General features: G+C 31.9%; 2 protein-coding genes across 3 annotated transcripts; one reads left to right on the top strand and one right to left on the bottom strand.

Annotated features, from left to right (window-relative positions):
• LOC109340341 (protein yippee-like) lies at nucleotides 1,551–4,627 on the bottom strand. 2 transcript variants are annotated; one of them, XM_019578017.1, is made up of 6 exons: nucleotides 4,484–4,627; nucleotides 4,255–4,368; nucleotides 3,025–3,068; nucleotides 2,403–2,511; nucleotides 2,264–2,319; nucleotides 1,551–1,845 (listed from the first exon to the last, which is right to left on the bottom strand). In XM_019578017.1, exons 2-6 carry the CDS (start codon nucleotides 4,348–4,350, stop codon nucleotides 1,758–1,760), a joined length of 393 nt encoding a protein of 130 aa, XP_019433562.1. In that variant the 5' UTR covers nucleotides 4,351–4,368; nucleotides 4,484–4,627; the 3' UTR covers nucleotides 1,551–1,757. The 2 variants fall into 2 exon arrangements, with proteins under 2 accessions (XP_019433562.1, XP_019433569.1); XM_019578024.1 differs by having other exon boundaries at nucleotides 4,255–4,361; nucleotides 4,484–4,620.
• Nucleotides 5,969–9,981, top strand: LOC109340327 (phosphoinositide phospholipase C 6-like). The gene is made up of 9 exons (XM_019577995.1): nucleotides 5,969–6,430; nucleotides 7,254–7,450; nucleotides 7,568–7,703; nucleotides 7,793–8,017; nucleotides 8,123–8,349; nucleotides 8,460–8,577; nucleotides 9,022–9,174; nucleotides 9,246–9,332; nucleotides 9,513–9,981. The coding sequence occupies exons 1-9, from the start codon at nucleotides 6,065–6,067 to the stop codon at nucleotides 9,804–9,806; spliced, it is 1,803 nt and encodes a 600-aa protein (XP_019433540.1). The 5' UTR covers nucleotides 5,969–6,064; the 3' UTR covers nucleotides 9,807–9,981.

Raw genomic sequence — 10,267 nt, forward strand, 5'->3', positions numbered from 1 at the left:
TATACTTACTCAACCCTAAAATTCAGAATTCAAACTCAACCCCAAACGGATTGAAAATATCCCGTCGGGTTTCAGATAACCCGAACCCGACGAGAAACCCAAAACTCTCAAAATCCCACATTCTGTGGCTATAGTCTTAGCAATATTAATATTCTCTAATAAACATCCTCACTGTTATTCTAGCATAAGAACATTGAACTACAAATTCCTTAACACTGAGATGAACAAGATCTTTGATACTAACAACTCCTACACAAGTATAAGTCGGAAGAGGAATATGATCTTCATCAGAGAACTTGTTTTTCAATTCCATATATTATTAGTGCATCATTAGCAAACTAGTTTATTGTAGTCTTAAGATGGTTACACAGTTCTTCATCAAGAGGGACAATCTGCTTGTTTCAAAATAATGGTCAAGCAACTTAATGAAATAATGGTCAAGCAACTTAATGAAATAATATAGTTTCAAAATTTGTTTCAGGGATCAAAGATATTGATCAAAAGTACTAGCTTGTAAAACAAACCAAACCAGATTAATGGAAGAATATAGATGTTGAAGGCTCAAATCAAATACAATATATTATTCTATCACAAAATAATTTTTTACTTATTTTATGGGTTGGTTTAACAAAAATTTCCAATATCTATATTTTGGTGACTAGTCACAAAAATTTAGTCCATGCAGTTAACCACATCTAAGTCCAAATGATATCTTATGTTCCAAAACTAACATTTACATGTTTTAGCACTTGTGATTGGTCAGAAAAATATTTAATTATTAAATTTTTAATTTAAATATATCTTTTTAATCAATCATAAGTGAGTGACATGGAGTAATACATTTTTTGTGAGAGAAGATGTGCTCCCAACTAAAATCTTAGTTATTCATGTGGTTTCTATATATGCAAAAAAAAAAATGGGTGATGATATAAATCTCGGTAACATGGTCATTATGGTTGACTTGGAATGTTTCTACTTTTAGGAATGATAATTTGAATGTACTACATTTATTGAATTTATTAAAGTTCTTACTTGACATTATTGGTTTAATAAGTAAATCTATCTTGTATTATATATATATATGTTGACTTTTTTATATTTGGGTTGAGTATCCTAGTCCTCTCTTCTAATTCATCTTGCTTTATAAAAAACATATCTTACAATTTTATTGTTCATATACATAGATTCTTCATGTATTTAACATTTAGGAAACAGTTCATTGGCCAATCAATTACCCTGATAGTTTAGATTCCAAATTTCCAACGAATCCTAGGTTGAACCTGAGAAAATAAGAGAAAATATATATTATGCACTAAGTGTATGAGTTTTATATATTATCACATCAATCGTATTTAATTATCATTGTCTCTTCAAACAGAAAGTAATCGAAATAAATGGTGAATGATATAGTGATTATGTATAAATCTTTATACTGATGTGCATAAATATTATACTCCAAAAACAATGCAACATCATACATTTCCTAAATGCATTTTTCTTGCCAAATATCACCACTCGAGAGAAAAAATAGAAAGAATAAAACTTGAAACAAACACTTCAGAACATAATCTACCTAAAATCACAAATACATTTCATTATGCAAGGTTACATCACTTCAAATAAACTTTAGGATACAATGTTTGTGCTACTTAACTATGGGTAGAGGATTTCCCAATCTCTATAAATCCACATGTACTGAAGAGCAACAAAGAAAGGAGATAAAGGAATGTACAATTGAATTGTAAATGGTAGGATAGTTAAACATCATCTGCATCACTTCCACCAACATGTGGTTCATGGTTACTGACCCAGTAATTGCTGCCATCAGGGCCTGACAACTTGAACCTGCCCAAAAACAAAAAATATATGATTCACTTCTTACTTGAAAAACACTCATCTAAAGTGAGCTTATAAGGGTCTATCAACCATTGATTTATAACCTACTAATAATATAGGATTCTAATATACATGCATAGTCGGTGTAAACATCTATACACAGTCAATGCATCATTTACTATTCATTTGTATTACTTTTTTGAAGTGTCAATGGTGATTAAAAATAAATGGTACATGATACACTCACAACGTATAAAACTTTTATACTGTCAATGCAACATTTTTCTCTCATAATATATAGGTGAGTACACTTGTAGTTGCTCATTTTACAGTCAATTTGGATTACCTCTATTTATACTTCTTACTCAAAATGACTTCACATTAAATCAATAATGTTTTCTCAACATAGTTTGCACTTTGTACTGACCTTTCAATAACACATTTCCCTTCCTTGTACTTCTGGCTTTTTTCATGGGCAGTATCCTGAAAGAAATCAAATAGGAAGTGAATAATACTATGAAGAAACTGGAAATATCATACTTCTGAAGCAGTGATGCAAATCTTACATATTTCCAACCAATAATTGATCCACAACCTACACAGAACATGTCAACTACAGTATGCATCCCAGTCATCATCTTTCTATCCTCTTTTTCTCCCAGAGAAACATTCACGCTGTCGAACAATACAAAATTTTAACTGTATCTGTGGATAGAAGTGGATGCAAAATATAATGTGGCTCGAGATTTAGAGGTCCAGATGCAATAAATAACAAACATAATTGTTCTGGTTAACACTTTGGTACAAAGCTGCAAGGTCCATAATCACGAAAACGACATTTGATGAGAGTGATGGCCTGTTTGCATTGTTCTTTCTATGTAGTTGTGATGCATATACAAATTTTCATTGGCAAGTCCTTAGACGATTCATTAGGGAAATGCATGAGACAAGGGCAACCATAGCAATACAAAATGTATATCCTAAAACAAGTCGTTGGACAAATCAAATGTCAGCCAGGTTCTCTTTTCTTTCTTTCTTTTCATTTTTACCGATAATAAGTGGCATAATATGATATCGCTGACTTTTATTGCTGAAAGTCTACATGCAGATACTATAAGGGAAACTTCATTTCAGTTATTTGGTCTAATCACACAAATGATAAGGTGACAAAATTCAAGGATAACTTACACCTTATTGAAGAGATAAGCTTTCCCATGTCTGGAGTGGAAAGACTGAATAAAACAACACAGGCAAAAATGGCAGTCAGATTTTTTGTTCTCAAAAAGGCCCAATTAAGATTTGTTTATCGCAATTTAAAATCACCACAAAAATATCAAGAGAAGAAAGGACTAGATTTTAAAAGCTTGACGCTATCAACATATAGATCTTTGAAAGATACCTTCCACTAGGTACTACTCATAACAGAAATGAAAGATGCATCTACGAAAGTTGGTGTAAAAGTATGTTGTATAATAAAATGCGCCAGATACCAAGTTCCCAACACATGAAGATGGAAAATGAAGAAAGCGTCATACATGATACTTGATCAATTGAATTACCACTCAACACAAACAAGTTTCTTCAACCAAGACAATGAAGCTGGTTCAAAACTTCAAATTCTATTTAAGAGGAGCAAGAGTGTAAAATGTAGGAACACTCTTATAGTCTCCCATGTGTGAATAGGCAAGGAGGTATAAACTCTGCCAGTTATGCTTTATTTGCACATCTTCTATTCACAAAAGTATGAAGAATCAAATTCCGAGTCCCATGTCACGATGGTTAGCGAATTATGCAGATTGTAGAGGACATTTGCTGACCTTAAACAAAGCCAGAAACGTATGCAGTTTCTCCCCTTTCTTAGTAAAGAAAATATCAGAAAACATGAAGTATAGAGTTGGTAGTTCAGAGTTATAAGAGCTACAAAACATTACCCTGAAGAAAATATGTCCATTTACTCACGCGCAAGTATAGATAATCTCAAGAAAGACTGTATCCGACCTTACTCAAGCGCAAGTATAGAGACGGTTTACAGGATAGCCTTACCATTTCACCGAGACCCACCTTCATAATTTCTACAATCTAAGGTCTAAGCAATTCAGGCCACTTACTAATTTCTAATCAAAACGGTACATAAAATTTAAATATTTGAATCCATAATAGCTTGATAAAAGAAGCAATAAGGAAATTAAACTCAACATGCATCACATGATTATACCGTTAATCTATGAAACACCATACCGATACGAGTATCGGATACGGTACATATACGGTACATATTCGATATGTCGATACCCATATTCTTGGAAAAGGGAAAATCGAGAGCAAACTCATATAACAGAGAAATTAACAATACTAAGAAAAAATCTAGCAAAAAGAGAAGGTTGGGAACCCAGAAAAGGCATTGAGTAAAAATGAAACCTTGGAAACGATGTCTTCAGAAAGAGCAAGATGGGTAAGACAGTGTTTGCAGCTATAGAACTTCCCTTCTAGATGAACCACAAATAACCTCCCCATAACTCAATTCTCTGAATTCTAACGCAACAATTGAAGATCCATAAAGAATTATAAGATAAAGGGTCTTAATGAAAATCAACAAATTAAATAACCAAGTCAAATATGAATCAATAAGAGAGAGATTGAAAATTACCTGATTTGGGTTTGGAGTATGGATAGAAGAAGAAGAATAGAACACAAGAAATTTGGAGAGAGAAGCAATAATCAATCATAGCTACTTTTGTTTTTCTTTCTGTAAAAGTATAACCCTACAAGGCTTGTGTTATGTTATTGTTTATTTATTACGTATTCTTTTGTTTTTTCTATTTATCATTAGATAATTCACTTTTTTCGAAAATAAATTCTACATTTTAGTCATTAATTGTAACGAAATTTAATAATTTATATTAATGAAAAGATATAAACTATTAAGTATTTATAAAATTAATGATCTAAAAATTCTCCATACAACTTGATTTTTCTTACATAACAATAAGTTAATAACTAAACGTTTAGCTCTGCACGGTAGTCGGCAAATAGATTCGTGCCACTATAAAAAGGAAATGGATTCTCTCCAGAGTCCAGTGCTAGACAGGATGATGACATGTGACCAAAAATTATTTTTAACGATTATGATTACATGTTATAATCTATTAAAAATAAATAAAAACTCTTTAAAAAATTCTCAATTACATATTCCAGTACTGGTTTTTCTGGAGAGGAGTTGAACTCCTATAAAAAATAACAAAATATATAGTATGGATTAAGCTATATATTTTATTAGCTAAGAAAAATAATGTGCATGTATACATATATAATTATTATAAAGTCAATTAGTAGTTAGATACATAATACTTCATTAAAGTGCATATATACTTCATTAAAGATTTACTAAAAACACATCAAAATAGCAATAGGGAAAAATTTCAGTATCATATGATAAATACAAATTGTGTTAAAAATTATTTATTTATCATGTTTATACCTTGTTGACCTTTAAAGTATTTTATTTATTTATAAATTTTGTATTATATAGCAACTTATCATTTATTGCTTCTTTGGGTAAATAAGGATAAATGCAAATAAAATTAAGAAAAAAATACAGATATATTCACATAAATGTACTAATGATATGTTTTCCGAATACAATAGTTAAAGCAATTGAAATAAAGGTAAATCATAATGTATGGTCTGAAACTTTGAGCCGGAGAGAATTTTATTAAATAATGACCATATAAACTTTGATCAAGAATGACCTACTCTAAATGATGTTGCCATGTTTAAACAACCTTTATTACAATATTAAAGAGTAAAAACACTAATAATTATAATCTCCAAAGAAGATTAAAAACCTTATTTTTAACTTTGCTAGAGCAAATAAATATAGTTTTATATAGCAAGAAATTTATTAAAAAAGTCAAGAGTTTAATTATCGAGAATAATATTTATTAAAAGGGAATAATCAAGCAATTTCTTAGATAGAGGATACCTGCAAAAAGAAATAGTAATAAATTAATAAAAAGTGAATATTAGTTGGTAAGTTAAGTAGTTTACGTTGATGTCCAAGTTCTATGCCCGCTTCAAACGCTTTCCATATATAGCTTTTTCATTCATTCTCTTTCTCTCTCAAACTCAAAATCTAAACTTTAATCTCTTAATTTTCATCCCTTAACCATTTCTCTCTTTGTTGTATGTGAAATAAGGGATCAAAAACGGTGCCTTTCAAGTTTCAACAATGGGCACCTTCACATACAACTACAAAATGTTCAAGTGCTTCAACAGAAAATATGCCATCACCGATCAATCTCCACCACCGGACGTTAAGGATGTTTTCTCCACCTTCTCCGACGGTGCTACCTCCATCTCTGCTGAAAAACTACGGTGGTTCCTTGTGGACCACCAAGGTGAACTAGAATGTACCACACAGGATTCTGAATGTATCATTGATAATGTTCTTCGATCTCTGAAACGGATTCAGGAAAAGGAAAATGATTCTGGTGTCATTTCTGAATCTGATAATGGGGTTCACCAGGGACTCACTCTTGATGATTTTTTTCATTTTTTGTTTCTTGATGATTTCAATGGCCCCCTTAAATCACAGGTTTGCCATTTCTCTTTTGTTTTCTTCAAGTTTTGCTTTACCACAAAATGTGTGAAAAAGTTTTGTTTTTTTCTTCTTGGGTTATGTTTTCAGCATTTTGTATTATTTTGTTGTGTTGTTAATTGTTATTGGCGCAAATTACTAGAACTAGGTTGTTGGGTGTTTTGTTTTTTATTTTTTCTAACAATTTTTTTAACATTGATACTTTATGAATTTATCTATGTCTCTCATTTACCTCATTTATTTTCTATATGCATGAACTTCAAAATGCATTCCAAAACCAAGGACCATAAAGGTTATAAATATAGTATTGTTTATCATCTATTTCTTGAAACTCATGAACACCCTGAGTTTTGTCAACTTGTGTATATTTGTAATTTTCTGGCTTGGATAGATTCTTCAGCTTTTCTTATCTAATTTCTTGTGATCTGATTTTACACTACTTTTCACTCATTGATAATCGATATATTGTACCATTTTAAGTAAATGATTAAATGAAAGCCACATAAGATTACTTCTTATAGAAGCTATTTTCACAAGCTCAGGACCTTGTAGTTTTCCAAGTATGCATATATTGTGGATACTTTCTTAATATTCCATGTTTATGATGTGGATCACAACCCCAAAAAGGAAGAGAAAGTTTGAATAAGGAGTAGATGGAGAAACCAATAGCAGCCATAAAAAGTGATTAATGTTTTGGAAATAATATCAAATTTGAGATTAGTGGTGTCTTATTCTTTTGCATATAGATGTTGTCTCCCCATCTTTTTTGAGGAATGTTTTAGGACTCTTGTTGACAAATATGAATGATTTGTTGTTCCAGGTACATCATGACATGAATGCACCATTATCACATTATTTCATATATACAGGGCACAATTCCTATCTCACTGGAAATCAGCTGAGCAGTGATTGCAGTGATGTGCCCATCATAAAGGCTCTGCAACGTGGCGTGCGAGTTATCGAACTTGATCTATGGCCTAATTCAACCAGAGATGATATTGATGTAGTTCATGGAAGGTGCTGATCCTGAATTCGTGTTTTTTTCTCATATTTATTATGTCTATTGATCTTGTAGTGCAACATTTTCAATCCATTAACTTCAGAATTTACAACATTTTTTCGGAAATATTGCAGGACACTTACCACTCCTGTTTCACTCACCCAATGTTTGAAGTCTATAAAAGAGTATGCTTTTGTTAAATCTGAATACCCAGTCATTATAACCTTAGAAGATCACCTTACACCAGATCTTCAAGCTAAAGTTGCTGAGGTAACCTTCCATTGTTAATCCACTCCTAGAGGATTTTACTTCAACTCACTATTTGTTATGTATTGAAAATCTAACCCTCTTGTTTGTAGATGACAACTCAAATATTTGGAGAAATGCTACATTATCCTCAGACAGATACTAGGGTGGAATTCCCTACACCAGAGTCGTTAAAATGCCGAATTCTTATATCGACCAAACAACCAAAAGAATATCTTGAATGCAAGCAATTTAAGGACAAGGAGATTGAAAGAGAATTGGCTGATGAAGGATCATCATCTCCAAGCCATTCTACTGATGTTGAATCTGAAGAAAAGGTGTACACAGAGCCATAAACACATGCTATATTTATTTTTTCAATTTTTGATTTATATTTATAAGCCTGAATGCTTATATTTCATCCTTTTCCCCTTAACTTATAGTGCAATGGAAGTGATCTCGACGATCAAGAAGATTCGATTGCACTTGATAAGAAAACAGACCAGCAAGGTAGCACACCTGAGTACAAACGTTTGATTACAATCCATGCTGGAAAACCAAAGGGTCATATAAAAGATAGCTTAAAAGTTGTTGGGAGTGTTAAGCGCTTGAGCTTGAGTGAGCAAGAACTTGAAAGAGCTTCTGTCTCTCATGGACCTGACATTGTTAGGTATTTGTTAAACAGTTATAACTACTTAGTTGTGGCAACTGAAAATGTATTATGTTCTTTATTGTTTTGACAACCTCCTAACTAAGATGGTTGCATTTTTATGCTTCCAGGTTTACACAGAAGAATATTCTCAGGGTGTATCCGAAGGGAACACGTGTCAACTCGTCGAATTACAGGCCACATATTGGGTGGATGTATGGAGCTCAGATGGTTGCATTAAACATGCAGGTCAGGGACTTACAACTAAGGCTTTTTTCAAATAAAGGATTATCTAAGTGCTTCCTATTTCTAGTCTTGAATCTTGATGCAGCATGCTGTATATGTTCCAAATACGGAAACTTTCTCATTACAGTTTATGTATTTGTTTTGTGGACTTTCAATCAGGAAACTATTAGTCGCAGAACCCGTATTCGACCAAAAATCGGGCCGCGCAGCTGTCTAGTATTATGCTCAATTTGGATAATATGATATTGAAATATGATTTACTTCTTTAGGCTATTTACTATAGCAAATGTTGAATGAGTTGCTGTGCCCATATACATTTAATTCTTTGTTGCCTATGATTTTGTTGCCCACACACATGTTTCATATGAAAACTTTCTTAGTATAGTATTTCCCTATATAGTTTTGAAGTTATTTATGTAATGCACTAAACATGTTTTTTGTTATCAGGGATATGGGAGATCACTGTGGTTCATGGAAGGGATGTTTAGATCAAATGGAGGTTGTGGTTATGTGAAAAAGCCTGCATTTCTATTGGAAAGAGATGCACAAGATGAGACTTTTGATCCGAAAAGAACATTGCCAGTGAAGAAAACATTAAAGGTGAGATATGATTTTGAAAGGAAATCCATTAGTTTGGTCACATCTTCTAAACTTCTCACATTGATCTATAGGTAAAAGTATATATGGGAAATGGGTGGAGCTCAGATTTCAGCAAAACACACTTTGATGCGTTCTCTCCACCAGATTTTTACACAAAGGTGAGTTGGACAACTTTGTTATGAAGGTATATTAGGAATAGTAATCTCCAATATCGTTATATCGTCTATGCACTGTCAGTTATAGGATAAAGTCAGTTATCCACTATTCATTTGTATTAATTTTTTTTTAAAAGTCGATAATAATTAAAAATGAATATCGGACATGAATTTGTATGGCAGGTTTGTATTGTTGGAGTACCAGCTGATAGAGCGAATAAGAAAACAAAGATAATTCCAGATAATTGGTTTCCTGTATGGGATGAAGAGTTTGAATTTCCATTGAGTGTTCCAGAACTAGCTTTGCTCAGAATAGAAGTTCGAGAATATGATAAACACGAAAAGGATGACTTTGGTGGCCAAACATGTTTACCAATCTCTGAACTTAGACCTGGGTTTCGTTCTGTCCCTCTATATGATCAAAAGGGTGAGAAATTAAAATCTGTAAAGCTTCTAATGCGGTTTCAGTTTAGATGAACTAGAGAGAATAACCATATAATCTTCATTTATTCTTATATGGTAGGGGCATCAACAACTTCATTGTAACTATAATAAATAATAATAATAATCTAACTGCATGTAACTGTGTTATTTGCTATAGAGGTTATCTTAGCCTTTTAACATTAATTCAAACTTATATGAAGATATCATACAAGTTTTACAAATCCCATAGTGTCATTTGTAATTATATTCTGGATAAATTACTAAATATCTCTTGTCTCAAATCATGTCAGGCACCAATAAAAACATATATTTTAATTAAAAAATAAACATTAATTTTATGTTTATTTTTTATTCACTATCATTGATATGTAACAAAAATTGAGATATGATTTAGGACAACAGATTTTTGTTCTAATAATTAAGAGTCATACAATGTGTGGTTACAATGGAAACACCTCATACCCAATATTCTAAGCTGTTTTGGTTGTTCCAAC

Source organism: Lupinus angustifolius, chromosome LG02 (assembly GCF_001865875.1).
Source record: "Lupinus angustifolius cultivar Tanjil chromosome LG02, LupAngTanjil_v1.0, whole genome shotgun sequence".
In the NCBI taxonomy this organism is placed as follows: domain Eukaryota; kingdom Viridiplantae; phylum Streptophyta; class Magnoliopsida; order Fabales; family Fabaceae; genus Lupinus; species Lupinus angustifolius.